This window comes from Lithobates pipiens, unplaced genomic scaffold, assembly GCF_037356315.1.
Source record: "Lithobates pipiens isolate NorthernLeopardFrog02 unplaced genomic scaffold, aLitPip1_a1.2 Scaffold_19, whole genome shotgun sequence".
NCBI lineage: Eukaryota > Metazoa > Chordata > Amphibia > Anura > Ranidae > Lithobates > Lithobates pipiens.
Genome location: NW_027507764.1, coordinates 491,351,078 through 491,367,235, shown reverse-complemented (window position 1 = coordinate 491,367,235; position 16,158 = coordinate 491,351,078). Strand labels below are relative to the sequence as shown.

Genomic DNA, 16,158 nt, shown 5'->3' with positions numbered 1-16,158 from the left:
TACATCAGGGTTATGGGCTGACCAGAAAGAGTAAAGCTGGCAACAGATGGAACTGGTTGGCTCTGGCAGGTGCCACTGGTTGGGTTAGGCAGGTGGCACTGGATTGGAACTGGCAGATGGCACCGATTGGCCATGGCACGTGGATCTGAAAGATGGCACTAGCAGGTGGCAATGGCAGGTGGCATTGGTTGGCACTGGCAGGCAGCACTGACAGGTGGCACTATTGGCACTGGCTGGTGATGGTAGGTGGCACTGGCAGGCACATGGTTAGCACCGATTGGCGGTGGCACCGATTGACGGTGGCATGTGGCACTGGCAGGTGACACTGAGCACTCTGTGTGAAACTGACAAGTAACAGAGGAGAGAGGAGCTGTCGGAAATTAGCTGAATGTCAGGGGGTGGGCAGGACCCGGCCAGGGTGGGCAGGACCCAGCAGCTATCATACACCAGCCAATGATTGGGCTGCTTAAGAAAAGGGGCAGGGCCACATGCACTTAGCAGCTCGCCCAGATCCCATTGGCTGGAGTTTAATCACTGCTGGGTCCCGCCCACCCCGACATCAAGCTCAAATCTGACAGATCCTTGTCTCTCAGCGGCTCTGGCAAGAAGAACGGAGGAGGACGGCAGTCGATGTTAATGATGTCTGGGGCAGTTATGTTATGGCAGTGAGTGGGCTGGTGGCAGCCTAGACGTCAGGGTGCGATTTCTGGTCGCCATGGCGACCTGGCGCCTGGAGTTTGTCAAGCCCTGTTATAATGTATTCTGTTGAGCATGCAGTACATCAGGTTACACTGTGTCTAACCCGATTAACCACTTCCCCTACCGGGTACTTTTCCCCCCTTTTCCTGCCCAGGGCAAATTTCATCTTTCAGCGCAGTCACACTTTTAATGATAATTGCACATAATTGCACATCTTGCAACGCTGTACCCAACATTTTTTGAGACAGGGCTTTCTTTTGGTGGTATTTAATCACCACTGGATTTTTTTTATTTTTTGCTAAACAAACTAAAAAAAAAATTTTTTTTCAAAGAAAGTTTTCTTTCGTTTCGGTTCTAAAATTTTGTAAAGAAATTATTTTTCTCCTCGATGAGGCTGCACGAATATGCAGCACTGATCATCAGAACACTGATGATCAGTACCTCGATTGTCAGTGAAGATGTCCCCATTAGAATTATTGCTCTCACTCTGATGTGCGTTGCGATGTGTAACATGTATCACAATTGACGTTTTCACGCATAGGTGACCTGGATGCATGCGTTTCTGTCCTCAGGATGCTAATGTTGACCATTTTGATTACCTAAAGTGTTTGCATTATTCATCTATTACTTACAGCTACCCATTGATGCTTATATAAATCTAATAATTTATTATTATATTTTATCTAATTTTTATGTATATACTTTTTCTTCATGTTGAAGTGTGTATACATTTTTTGGGGCCCCTTTATATAAACTTGTAAGTAAAACGTACCTAACAAATTAAAACCAAAAACAAGTAAAAACAAAACAAACAACAACAAAAAAATTATATGGGGGGGGGGGGGAATTAACCATTTAGCGACCACCCTCTAGCATATTTACTGCTACAGAGCATCTGTTCAGAATCGCACACATGGGATTCTGCACTTCCGCATAGGCGGTGTGCTGGGGTGCCGCTTCTGCTGTGGTCAGTCAAAGCAGATGCCGATGAGCAGGTGCCAGCCAATAGATGTCCCCCGGCACCTACTGTTCAGCGAGGAGAGACAAGGGATGGAGCTCTGACTATGTAAACAAGGCAGAGCTCCTCCCTGTCAGCAGGGATGTGTGGATTTCGTTTCCCTGCAAAGCACAAGGCTACAAATACACACACATACACCATGGATGAGGTGCAGGACTGAGAAGACTTGCTGTGGGAGGTTAGTCATTTGTTTTCAGGCAAACATGTTCCATCATGAAATGGTTTGTTGAGGAGATGAATTAACATGACAATATGTTAAAAGCAATATACAGTACATCTGGAAAGTATTCACAGCAGTTTTCCACATTTTGTTATGTTACAGCCTCATTTCAAAATGGATTAAAATTCATTATTTTCCTGAAAATTCTACAAACAAATACCCATAATGACAATGTGAAAGAAGGTTGTTTAAGGCTCCATGCACACTGAAGCTCAAAAAAGCTATTTCTGGACGCCAGATTGCTGGCAGAAAACGCTGGTTGAAAAACCTTCTTTTAACAGCGTTTTATACTAGCGTTTATGAGCGTTTTACAGCGTTAGCGTTAATGGGCGTTTTTTTATAAAAATACACAGAGGACACTCCAAAAATCCCACAATGCATTGAAAAATAGAATGCCGAACACTAATGAACGAGCGTTTACAAGCGTTTGTCGTTTTTTGCCGCTGAAAAACGGCACTTTGAACGCGAATTTCTGGCGTTCAGAAAAAAGCCCATAAACTCCACTGCTCATTAAAGCTGAAAAACGTCCATGTGTGCATGGACACATAGGCTAACATAGAGTGGAGTTTATGGGCTTTTACAAAAAACGCCCAAACTCCAATAAACTGCAGTTTATCAGCTTCAGTGTGCATGGAGCCTAAAACCCTTGCAAATTTATTAAATAAAAAAAAAAAAAAAAAAAAAAAAAAAAAAATGTAAAAAATTCCATATACATAAGTATTCACAGCCTTTGCCATGACACTTAAAATTGAGCTCAGGTGCATCCCGTTTCCACTGATCATCCTTGAGATGTTTCTGCAACTTGATTGGTGTGCACCTGTGGCAAGTTCAGTTTATTGGACATGATTTGGAAAGGCACACACCTGTCTATATAAGGAGGTCCCACAGTGCATGCAAGAGCACAAACCAAGCCATGAAGTCTAAGGAATTATCTGTAGACCTCCGAGACAGGATTGAATCAAGGCACAGATCTGGGGAAGGGTACAGAGTTTTTTTTTTTGCAGCATTAAAATGAGCACAGTGACCTCCATCATCCATTAATAAAAGACGTTTGGAACCACCAGGACTCGGCCACCCAGCCAAACTGAGCGATCTGGAGAAAAGAGCCTTAGTCAGGGAGGTGATCAACAACCAGATGGTCACTCTGACAGAGCTCCAGCATTTCTCTGTGGAGAGAGGAGAACCTTCCAGAAGAACAACTACCTCTGCAGCACTCCAATCAGTCCTGTATGGTAGAGTGGCCAGGCAGAAGCCACTTCTCAGTAAAAGGCACATGACAGCCTGCCTGGCGTTTGCCAAAAGGCATATGAAGGACTCTGACCATGAGAAACAAAACTCTCTGCTCTGATGAAACAAAGATTAAACTCTTTGGCCTGAATGGCAACCGTCATGTCTGGAGGAAACCAGGCACCACTCATCACCTGGCCAATACCATCCCTACAGTGACGCATGGTGGTGGCAGCCTCATGCAGTGGGGATGTTTGTCAATGGCAGAAACTGGAGACTAGTCAGGTTTGATGGAAAGATTATTGCAGCAATGTACAGAGACATCTCGAAGAAAACCTGCTCCAGAGCGCTCTGGACCTCAGACTGGGGCAAAGGTTCATCTTCCAACAGGACAACGACCCTAAGCACAAAGGAGTGGCTAGGGGACAATTCTGTGAATGTCCTCAAGTGGCCCAGCCAAAGCCTAGAGTGGAACCCGATCACACAACTCTGGAGAGATCTGAAAATGGCTGTTGACGTTTAAGAGGTCCTGCAAAGAAGAATGAGAGAAACTGCCCAAAAATAGGTGTGGCAAGCTTGTAGCTTCATACTCAAAGACTTGAGGCTGTAACTGGTATCAAAAGGTGTTTCAAAAAAGCATTGAGCAAAGGCTGTGAATACTTATGTACATGCGATTTTGTTCTTTTATTTTTAATAAATTTGCAAAGATTTCAAAACAAACTTCTTTCACATGGGGTATTGTTTGTAGAATTTTGAGGAAAATAATTAAACTTAATTTGGAATAAAGCTGTAACAAAATGTGGAAAAAGTGAAGCGCTGTGAATACTTTCTGGATGCACTGTAATTGACAAAATATAAACATATGATCCAGTCTCTTCCCGCTCCTTCTACTCACAGGGAGTGAGGCAGCAATGAGAGCCATTGGCTCCTGCTGCTGTCAATCAAATGCTATGGAGAGAGAGCGTGGCTGAGCCAGGCCGTGTGCGTCTATGGACTCACACAGCCTGGCTTAGGATTGAAACTGCACATCTCCCCCTAGAACCAAGCAGTTTGCTATGGGGGCAGACTGAGAAGAGGACAGGTATAGCACTGGCGGGGGACCCCAGAAGAGGAAGCTCTGGGCCTTTATGTTCAATACCACAGAGCAAGCAAGTATACAGGGTTATTTATTGTACAAAAAAATATATATATATATATATGATATAGAAAATACTAGTTCACCATTTAAAAGGAAAACGTTTGTTAGAATATAGACATGGTTATATCCTGAGAAACATTACTTACACTTGGATGTCCTGCCACCTCTATCATCTCAGCAATGGCTTTTTTAACAGACTCGGGGTCTCTGACATCACACTGAAGAGCATGGACCTGCCAGACACCAAAGAGCACCACAAATTCAGCTGCTGACAAAATGCTTCCATTATGCTAAACATTCAATAAGGACAGTTTTTATTATTTATTTTTTTTAATACATGTCCCCTGTGCTTTCTTTCTTCAACACTCTGTTATTTACATCTGTAGTAAATAACTTCATAATTCTCAATTTTTATTTGGCAGTTTTACCGTCATTTTTATTTACATGGGAAAAGTCCTAATTGTATAAAGAAAAACATTTAAACAGCATGAAAAAAAAAAAAAAAAAAAATGTTCTTCTATTGCTTGCACAATTGTCTTGCATTTGTAAAAATGTAGGACGTTTGTATTTTACCTACCTGTATAAAACAGGAAAGCAATGGCACTAATCTACAAAGGATATGTTCATTCTTGTAAAACAATTAACTATTCATCCAAGGGCGCCCTTTAAAAAACAAACAAAAAACATTGCATGGCTTTAAAAAGGTTAAAGTGCCATACATGTAGGTCCATTGGGGCTTTCCTACAGCCTGGCTGAAGAATTACTAATGGGAGAGATCTGCGTCATGCTGCCTGTGATATGGGAGGTACATTGTGCACACTCCCAGCATTAATGAATGAATGTCCTGCCTCTTAAAACCTGCACATGCGCTGTACTCCCCTCATCACCACAGAGGCTGAGCTCAGCATACTTGAATGTGAATGCTTATGGGGCAGCCCAGATCCTGGCAGGAATTATTTTTCAGCCAAGCCATGGGCCTACAGGAATAGCACATATTAAACTCCAATTTTAAAATCTACACAGTGTTAAGTACTGGGGCCTCTTGACTGCACAGTGCGTTTTTTTCACAAAAAGTGAAGTTGGCGTTTAATAAAGTTATCTATAGTTAAAAAAATGGTTTCTAATGATAAAGTAAATTGAAATGTGGATGTTTACTATCTGAAAAAAAAGTAACAAGATGGCTGACATCAACGTGGGAAGGCATTATGTTGTCTGTCCATACAAGTAGGGAGTAATGCCGCATACACACGTAGTGGACTATCCGACGGACTTAGTCTGACGGACTTCCCGCCAGACTGTCCGTCCGACTTTCCAAACAGGCTACTTGCCCACACACGGCACTTTTTCAGCAGACTAATACGGCGTACTAAGTCCGCCGTACTATCCGTTCTACTTTTGAAATGAACGGACTCGCCCACACACACGGAGGAAAGTCCGGTCATTTCGAGCGGGTCTCCAGGTAGGCGGGGCCCGCGAAGGAGACGTCGCTGGCCCCGCCACCTGGTATGGACTTAACGGGGAACCCCAACGCCGAAAAAAATAAAAAAAAATGGACGTGGTGGTTCCCCCCCAGGTCCACATCAGACCCTTGTCCGAGCACGCTATCCACCCGGCCAGGAAAGGGGGGGGGCGAGCAAGTGGCCCCCCCTCCTGAGCCCTACCGGGCCGCGTGCCCTCAACATGGGGGGTGCCTTGGGGAAGGGGGGGGCTGCACGGCCCCCCCACCCCAAAGCACCTTGTCCCCATGTTGATGAGGACAAGGGCCTCTTCCCGACAACCCTGGCCGTTGGTTGTCAGGGTCTGCGGGCGGGGGGCTTATCGGAATCCGGGAGCCCCCTTTAATAAGGGGGCCCCCAGGATACCGGCCTCCCACCCTATGTGAATGAGTATGGGGTACAATGTGAATGGGTAGGGGTACATTGTACCCCATACTCATTCACATAGGGTGTGGGGCCGGTATCCGGGGGCCCCCTTATTAAAGGGGGCTCCCGGATTCCGATAAGCCCCCCGCCCGCAGACCCTGACAACCAACGGCCAGGGTTGTCGGGAAGAGGCCCTTGTCCTCATCAACATGGGGACAAGGTGCTTTGGGGTGGGGGGGCCGTGCAGCCCCCCCCTTCCCCAAGGCACCCCCCATGTTGAGGGCACGCAGTCTGGTACGGCTCAGGAGGGGGGGCGCTCGCTCTTCCCCCCCTTTCCTGGCCGGCCGGGTAGCATGCTCAGACAAGGGTCTGATGTGGACCTGGGAGGACCCCCACGCCGATTTTTTTCTGCGTTGGGGTTCCCCTTTAAGTCTATACCAGGTGGCGGGGCCAGCGACGTCTCCTTCGCGGGCCCCGCCTACCTGGAGACCCACTCAAAGTGAGCGGACTTTTCTCCGGGCGGGAAAAGTCTGTTCATTTCAAAAGTACGGCGGACTGGCATACGCACGGCCGGATTGTCCGCCGAAATGCAAGTCCGGCGGGAAGATTGGAGTGCAAAACTACTTTCTAAGTCCGCCGTACTTTCGGGTCAAAAAAAGTCTGCAGGAGGCTACACACGGGGGGGATTGTCCGGCGGACTTGAGTTTACCGGACTTTTCCACCCGATTGTTTGATCGTGTGTACGCGGCATAAGGCTTCATGTACACGGGATGTTTTTACAACTTCTCCTGAAAGATTTAACTTGATAGACATTAACCCATTTTTAGAACCGGTTTGCCATGTTTTTGTTTAGAAGCTTTTTTTTTTTTTTTTTTTTTTTTTTTTTTTTAAAAATAGCCAAAAATGAAAAACACCTGTAAACGAAACGTGGCTAAATGCGATTTCCCGCGCTTAGTATCTGAAAACGTCAACGTCTGAACTAATTTTTTTGCCTTCAAAGAAAAGCCAATAAATGCAACTGCCTAAAAACGTCAGTAAACGAACCTGTGTACATGTACACATAAAGAGAACATTGGATGAGTTCAGGGGCAGCTGAAAAAAAAAAAAAAAAAAAAAAAAAAAAAAAAAAAAAAAAAAAAAGCATCCAACTGCCTCTGAATGTCCATTTACCAACAGCAGTGTACATGAGGCCTTACATGACCAAGTAAAAGGGCAATAAACAGTTTGTATGATTAGGAAAAATATCAGGGCCAGTTCACACGAGATGCAGTTCCATGCAGTTCCGTTTTTTCTGCACCAATACAGTCAGTTCTGGAATACATGGAAAACACAGTACATGCATTTTTAGTGCAGAAAAAAAGGGCACAGAACTGAACGGAACTGCATCTGGTGTGAACTGGCCCTGACTGACTGAGTGAAAGGGCAATAATGGGGAATGGTCTGTATGAATAGGAAATAATGTATCAGGGTCTATCTGTATGAATATGAAATAGTACATCACTGACTGAAAAGCCAGTAACAGGGTCTGTCTGTATGAATGGAAAATAATGAATCACTGACCATAAGGGCAATAAAAAGGGAATAAACATGTCTATGTAAAAAAGGCAGACTCAACATGCAAGAGCAAACAAAAAATAAAAAAAAATAAACACACTATATAAAACCTTTAAACACTGATAAGATTTAAATTTAAAAAGTCAAAATTAAAACTACCTTATTTCCAGTTTCTGCTGAGATCTCAGCTGCTGTTTCCTTCAACACATCCAATTTCCTGAAAACAGAATCAAAATCTAAAATACAGTTTTAAAATGGTCTTTCTTGAGGTCTACAGGAACTATAGCGACCAGTCTGCTGTATATTAAAAAGCAATGATACTGGCTCAAGTGCCAAATCTTACAGTCTGCGAATAGTGTGTATGGCAATTTAACCCTAAGCATGTAAAATGACAAAAGACTGGAAGGCAACTCAAAATACACAAAAAAAAAAAAAAGGAGGAAGAAGAAGAGGAAGAAGAGGAGGAAGAGGAAGAGGAAGAAGAAATTTTGTAAATGATAAATTAAGTTTGCACCACTACAGAGTAATGGCTCGTACACACAATCCGAAAACCGGCCAAAAAAAAAAAAAGCTTTCGTCACGACAGTACAATAAACGGATTGTTAGTACAGAGCTTTCGAGAGCCGATTACGACAGTTGATCTGATATTATTAGATCGGACAAGCATCAAAATCTTCCTCATAATATACCAGATTGTTCATTTTCATTTAGTCAGTACAGTTGTCATCCGAAAATGATGACAACTTTAGCAACCTATTTAATTTCTACTTGGCAAGACTGGCTGTAAGACCAGGCCTGAAAATGACAAACCTATCCCTTGTAGAGCTGGGATTTATCACTGTTTCTCATTTAATTGACAGAAGCCACATATAGAGCGCATATGGGGGGAGGGACCTGAGAGCCAATGGGGGCAGCAGAAAGTACTTAGATGGGATGATGATGACGACATTTTAAGAGGTTGCAGAAGAATAGAGAGACCGATTCTTCTATGCAGCTGCCCCGCCGCTCCTCCTATCCAAGCGTACAGGGAGCTTACCTTCTTTTTGGTCCGGTGTCTCCTCCAGATCCCCTTCGGCGTCATGGTCACAGATCACCTGACCTGTAGTTTCCGCTCCCTCCCTGGCCTGATGGCAAAACAGAACTGGCCGCCGTGGAGAGGCCATGTGAGCGGCGCAGGCTTAAGGAGCAGACCAGCTGCTTTGGTCATACCAGCACATGTAGCTTGGCGGCTTTGGCCCACTGGGCAAGTGCCCGGTGTGCCTTATGACCAGTCTGGGCCTGTTGAATACGATTCTTCTTACACGTTCAGAAGAGGGAGGTTTTCCCCTCACCTAAAAAGGCACCAGCTCCTAAACTCTGCTGAAAGCCTATGTACATTGACATACGGCTTTTATAAAGTTGAGGAGATGCGCCTGAACTCAAGTTTAGAAGCTTCTAGTGTACATGAAGCCTTAATCTACAGTATGATGGCACAGGTTGGTGGCGTCTCAATAGCCAGCCACAGATATCCCTGTTCTCATTTCCTCCAACTTATTTTTTATGTTATTTTTCCATATTTAGGTCAGAAATTCACATGGAAAGACACACTAGAATATGCTATGGTGATTAAGTGACAGAAATCTGATCAGAATTTTCCCCTGGGTAATACTGGCATCGGGTCGGTCTGTTCCCTGGCAATCCACAGGCCTTTTTCTGTTCCGTTTAAATGGGTTCCCTCACACTTTTAAGTGTTCTCCCGTAGGTGATGAATTCTACCTACATACATTGAAGGACTATTGTCTAATGTCATTGTTGGATAAGGATAGCACATTACCTGCTAGATATTACACATTCAGCTCCAAGTCTAGACAGTGCGGTTGTCATGCCTCTGCCAAGGCCTGTACCGCCACCAGTGATGAAGGCCACTTTTCCTTTAAAAGTGTTGGGAGGCAGCATCACATTCTGTTGTACAGGAAAGAAACTGGCTTGAGGGGCATCCACGTTATCACTGGATAAAGCTGGGGTTCCACGACTGAAAGCCTGACAACATAAAAAGACAGAAGAAGTGGTTACCATAGTACTCACACAGGATTCCCTCCCAAGTACAATCAAGGCACTGCACATTTCCTCATTAATAAGAACATTCCAAAATGATTCTAGCCCCAGCTCAAGTGTCACATTTTCATTTTTCTGCATTTCAGAACTACATATATGAAATGGTTTTGCCAGCCAAAGGATTTACATTTTTGTTTATCCAGTCCTGAGATTCACACAGCTCTGTCACAGTACACATCCCTATCTGGCAGGACAGGAGACCCATTTTTTTTTCTCTTTTGCAGTTGAAGGATGGGTTCAACGCTTTGAGAGGAAGATCGATGGAATATGAGGACACACACCGGCACCCTCGCAGCTCATTGAGAAATACAAGCCGTCAGCTGCAATGGCCGACAGTACTTGTATGCCTTCATTCACAGGAAACCGTATGAGCGACACGGCCAAGTGAGCGGAGGGCGTGAGGCTAAAGATGCTGGAACATGTTCCACCCTAAAAATAGGTTCCAAAAGCTGAACTTATCCTTTAAGTAAAACTTCCAGGTCTTGTCACTCCCCTACCCGGCGACTGCACAGTAAACGGAAAAGCAGCAGATTGAAGTACTCTTCTGTCTATACTTTCCTCCCATCAGCACGCTCCTTGCATTGCAACACAACTTTACTTTGTGTGCTGCTGTTCCCTTCCCCAGTCTGAGCTCCACTGTACAGAGACTGCAAGAGACCAATACCAAGCAAAAAATAAAACATTTGCACTGCTTGCAGTTTAAAATAAAATAAAAATATAGTTAAACTGGAATTCCAGCTAAAGCCTAAACAAAAAAAAAAAAAAAAAAAAAAAAAAAAACAAAGCCCCCCCCTCCTAACACTGCTCCAGTCCGGTCATGTGATCTGGCTCCCGTGTCTGCCAGTGACAGCTGCAGGGGAGAGGGAGTGCCGAGACTAGCTGCACCATGCAAGCCTGTGGGTGACATCATCTCTCCTGCCTTTCACTGACGTTTTCGGTCTCTGTCAATTTCCCTGCAGTGCATCTTTTTTGAACATGTTAGGTAGTATAGGTGTTAGGAGGGAGCGTTCCCCCCCCCCCTCCCCAACTGGCTAGGCTTTAGCTGGAATTCTACTTTAATTACTTCCCACCTGTATGATGTCATGACGACCTTGGGTTGAAATGGTTACACTGGGACAATGCCTACACCATCCCAGTATGAACATTTTCAGCCGGCGATTCCCTCTTTACCACAAGCGATTAGAGTGGCTGAATAGGCACTCAATTACTTCTGCGGGCGGCGGAAGGAGGTCTCCTCCCACCACTGCCTTTCCTGGGCTCTGCTGTCCGGTCGTGGAGCCCAGGAGCGATGCAATCAGTGGCACCACACAGAGAGGAACTGACTTTTTCCCTCCCCCTCTGACTCCGGAAACGACAAGGATTTTGTCTCTTCCAGTTTCAGCTCTTTGTTTACCTGGCCATTACTGCCCAGGGAAGCAGCCGATCAGTGTCCGATCAGCTGCATTGGAGCCCAAAGAGGAGAGATGTGGGGACCCTTGATCTCTCAAAATACAGGACCCCTTGTGGCCCATGCTTTTACAAGGGATGTTCTGTTCTTCACCTTGTGAAAAGCATAATAAAAAAAAAAAAAAAAAAAAAAAAAAAAAAAATGTAAAGCACCCAAGGTTAACTTTACGGTTGTTCCACCCCCCCCCCCCCCCAAGCACAAAACGTTCCCCCTCCCCCCAAAAGAAACAAGTTCGAAAAATTTCTGCGCAAATACTGTGCAAGATAAAGAGTTGCAATGACTGCCATTGTATTCTCTAAGGTCTTTGCTAAAAAAAAAAAAAAAAAGAAAAAAAAAAAAAATCACTTATGAACGTTTGGGGCATTTTTATTATTAATTTTTTTTTTTTACTAGTAATGGCAGTGATCTTTAAAATTGGGACTGCGACGTTATGGCAGACAGATCAGACACTTGACAAATTTTTGGGACCACTGAAAATTGTACAGCGATCAGTGCAATAAAAATGCACCGATTACTGTGTAAATGTCACTGGCAGGGAAGGGGTTAACACTAGAGGGCAATCAAGGGATTAAGTGTGTTCCCTAATGGGTGTTCTAACTGGGGGGGGGGTGGGAGTGACTGGAGGAAATGACAGATCATTGTTCTTACGATCCGTCTCTCCTCACAGAACAGGGATTTGTGTGTTCACACACACACACACACACACACGATCTTGCTCTCGTGCCCCCAACAGCCGGACACATGCATCGGCACCCCTGCAGACTCTCCGGGTCTTCTCCGCTGAAGTCTTCTAGCCCTCTCCGGTTCTTCTCTCTGTCCGCTGTATTCTGCCTCTGCCGGGTCTTCTCTGCTGTCTTGTTCTTTTGCCGGGTCTTTCTGCCTTCTTCTCCCTCTGTTCTTCTTCCGATGTTGACTCGGCGCTCTCTCCTGCTCTAATGCTTGGTGAGCAGTGTGCCACTACTCATTGGCATGGGGCAGGGTCACCGGGTGATGTTCTCCAGAGGCCCCTCCCCTTGTGACGTCATCTCCCCATCATGCCCCAGGCGGTGAAGACCCAGCAGAGGCAGAAGAGCCATAGAGGGGAGAAGAGATCAGAGGAGACACCGGATCTGCCCTGATAAATTACTTTAAAAACGTGTAATGTGTATTATTTTTGACATTTTTTTGGGTGAATGGGTAGGGGTACAATTCTTCACATAGGGTAGGCTATAAGCTAGTCTGGGATTTCGCGTGACAGACGGGCCATTCATTGCCAATATTTCCCTCGTGAAATGTTTTCTTTATCTGAAAAAAACTGATTTAATGTCAGGCTTCTTGCTGATCCATATTTGCATATACTGTACATTTAGTATATAATGTAAGTGGCCTGTCTTAAAATTTACAGGCGTGATGACCTTCGTGTTTTTAATTAAAAGCATTACACATTCTCTCCCTATTATAAAAAGGATGTAAAGTGTCAAGGTTAGTGTTAACTGTTCTGAAATACTGAAGCACGGGTTTCATACTACAACAAGACAGCACGCTAGTTTTGCCATCTAGCAAATTTAAAATGAAAAGGTCACTTTTGTTATCCATGGTTTTAATTTCCAGCGACATCTGGTTTAAGAACCATCTTCATAATTAGATAAAAATAAGCTGAAACTCAAATTGCTGAAAATGAAAAACATAAGATTCATAACTCACATGAAGATCAGGGCTGTGGTGCTAAAGGAGCCTGAACGCCGTACTGCACTCACCATTGAGCGATGTATATCGTCTTCCGTCTCCGAGGAACACACACAATGTGGATTGAAGGGTAAAGGGCAAGTCTGCTTTTCTGCTGAGGGGTCCCATTTAGCTTGTCGGTCGTATTAAGGAGATCTTTCAGTAGCTCCCAACTACAGATCTACATGAACCCTCAACAAGCATAACTTGACAGCACTACATAAGTAACTAATACACAAATAAAATGTAGTTGCTGCATCCCAAATGGCAAGAAAGGAACTGGCTGCAGGCAGATGCACAAAACACCTGTGTGGGCAAAACATACCCACCCTTAAAGTGGTTGTAAACCCTTACAGACCACTTTGACCTACAGGTAAGCCTAGATTTAGACGTGCCTGTAGGTCCAAAAAATATCTCCTAAACCTACACGGTTTAGGAGATATTTGCAAATGACCGGCACCGTGAAGGCCAGTGAAAGGCATTACTAAATTTAAGCAAACATCCATGTAGCATATTTAGAATGTAGATGTTGGAAGAATAGGCATGGCAAGGAACCGTTTGGGTTCTTTGGCTTGGAGCAGAAAAAAGTGCAACAGGTATTTTTTTATTTTTTTTTTGGGTTAAAAACCCACACGCAATAAGCTTATATTTATTGGTTTTTGCAAAAAAGTTATAGCATTTACAAAATAGGGGATAGTTTTATGCCATTTTTATTATAAATGTTGTACTAGTAATGGCGGCGATCTGCGATTTTTATTGAGACTGCAACATTATGGCGGACACGGACAATTGACACATTTTTGGGGAAAATTGGCATTTATTGCTATAAAAATGCATTGATTACTCTAATAATGTAACTGCTTGTGAAGGGGTTAATACTAGGTGGCAATCAAGGGGTTAACTGCGTTCCCTATTGTGTGTTCTAACTGAAGGGGGGGGGGGAGGGGACTGTGCAGGGGAGAGGACAGATCGCTGTTCATACTCTGTATGAACAGACGATCTGTCTGTTCTCCCCTCAGAACTGGAAACTGTGTTTACACACACAGATCCCGGGAGCCAGGTGGCGATCGTGACTGCCCGGCATTAGCATTGGCTCCAGGGGCGAGCAGGGGGCACTTACTCCAATCTGTGATCAGCCGAGTCTCATTGATGCACCAAGCATGCGGTTTAGCTGCCAAGTCCAATTCACAAACAGAACAACGTAAAAAAAAGTATTGCAATATGTATCACCAGAGTTTTGCCGACGGTATCGCTCAGGTGCAGTGTGGGAGTTCTGTGCCATCGTGGAATCAGTGGTGTAGTGGGTAGCACTTTCACCTAGCAGTAAAAAGATTCACTGGTTCAAAACCCAACCACAACACCACCTGCCTGGAGTTTGCATGTTCTCCCTGTCCCTGTGTGGGTTTCCTCCCACACTCCAAAGACATGCTGGTAGGTTAATTGGACCCTGTCTAAATTGGCCCTAGTATGTGTATGAATGCGATTTAGGGACCTTAGATTGTAAGCTCCTTGAGGGTAGGGACTGATGTGAATGTATGATATGTAAAGCATTGCGCAAATTGACAGAGCTATACAAGTACTAATTGACAGGCTACAGGCCTGTGACAATGCTGAAAGTCATGCCCTCAGCAGCATTTTCTCCTCCCACTGTAGTGAATGCTGCTCTCCATTCAGGAGCAGTGTAGCAGAGTTGCCACACCAGGAAGCTGAATTAGGTGTGCGGGACTGGAAGACTCAGCCTATAATGAAGTGCTGCAGCCCCTTTTCTTTAAATTGGAGGTGATAGTTAAACTTTAAAGCTATATATGGCCCTGTCCTTGCCTCCAATCCATGCTTTGCTTGTGGTGATTGGACATTACATGCAGAAATTATGCGTTGTTAGCCATTTGCATTATAATACCCACTTGCATGCAATTATAAAAGGTGTATCCTATGGTTCACAATTAGGTCATGAAAGTACTTTGAGTCATAGTTCTATTAGGCTATATATGTAAATCTATATTCTACCCTCCTGTGATCCATACAAGAGAAGCCACAGGTGTTAGTTTTTGACTTAACCACTTGCTTACTGAGCACTTAAATCCCCTTCCTGCCCAGACCAATTTTCAGCGCTGTTACTCTTTGAATGACAATTGCTCGGTCATGTTCAGTTTACCCAAATACATATTTTTTTTTTTTCCACAGATGGGTGGCACAGTGGGCACTGGCAGGTGACACTGGTGGGCACAGCCACGGCTTTGAGTGAGGGATTGATGTCCCTCTGACAGAAGCTGGTGATCGGCTTTTTTTTTACCCCTCACGCTGACGCGGATCTGCGATCTTTAGAGTCTCAGACTCGGTGATCACAGAGCGTGCCGCGCACGATCGCACAGACTGCGCTTGTTCGGGAGGATGTCCATGTACGCCATCCTGGTAATTAAGGCCTGCGCTACAGCTGTCTTTTGGCTATAGAGTGGGCAGCAAGTAAAGAGTTAAAATAAGTTGTCTTCCCAGAAGAGTCACTGTGTGTCTCCATAAGCTTTGTGTTATTAAGATGAACGAGGAGCCCATTATGTTAGATGCCTCTGCTGTCTGATCCAATTACTTTTCTATCAGTTTGAAAATCCTATTGCGCTATGCAGCACATTGGTCCTTCAGTATTATATGAGAGCGATTATAGTTATCGCTTCAAAGACATCAAATTACTAACAAACATTTCCCTAAGCAAAGTGTAAGATTTTAATTAAACGCTTCATTGACTTAGATGCATTCATGCTCCTAGCCACCGCTTTCTGGATCAACAGCACTACTTCTGTTGCTGACACCTTCCCACAGAGAGCTGCAGTGTCTGAGGTTGGGGGGGGGGGATTATATAAAAGGGGATTTGGTTCAGTAAGAGCCCATTCACACAGGGGCAACACGACTTGTAGGCGACTTGATCAGGCTACTTGGACACGACTTGACAGCGGCGACTTGGGACGACTTCAAAACGACTTGTGATGACTTCAAGCGCGACTTGGGACGACTTACAAGTCGCCCCAGGCCAGGCGACTTTTGCCGCGGCCAAGCAGAGAATGAGCTCAAGGGGAAACTCCACGGCAAATTTCTGAAAAAAAATTGGCGTGGGTTCCCCCTCCGAGAGCATACCAGGCCCTTAGGTCTGGTATGGATTCCAAGGGGAACCCCCTACGCCGAAAAAACGGCGTGGGGGTCCCC

The 16,158-nt window shown here is 44.7% G+C and overlaps 1 protein-coding gene across 1 annotated transcript in view; it reads right to left on the bottom strand.

Moving 5' to 3' along the window:
• Nucleotides 1-16,158, bottom strand: part of DECR1 (2,4-dienoyl-CoA reductase 1) — an 81,764-nt gene that overhangs the window by 54,094 nt on the left and 11,512 nt on the right. Inside the window, exons 2-4 of the mRNA XM_077492996.1 lie at nt 9,532-9,737; nt 7,878-7,935; nt 4,449-4,535 (exon numbers count right to left, since the gene is read on the bottom strand). Of these exons, the coding sequence (XP_077349122.1) occupies nt 4,449-4,535; nt 7,878-7,935; nt 9,532-9,737 (351 nt within the window). The remainder of the gene's footprint in view (nt 1-4,448; nt 4,536-7,877; nt 7,936-9,531; nt 9,738-16,158) is intronic.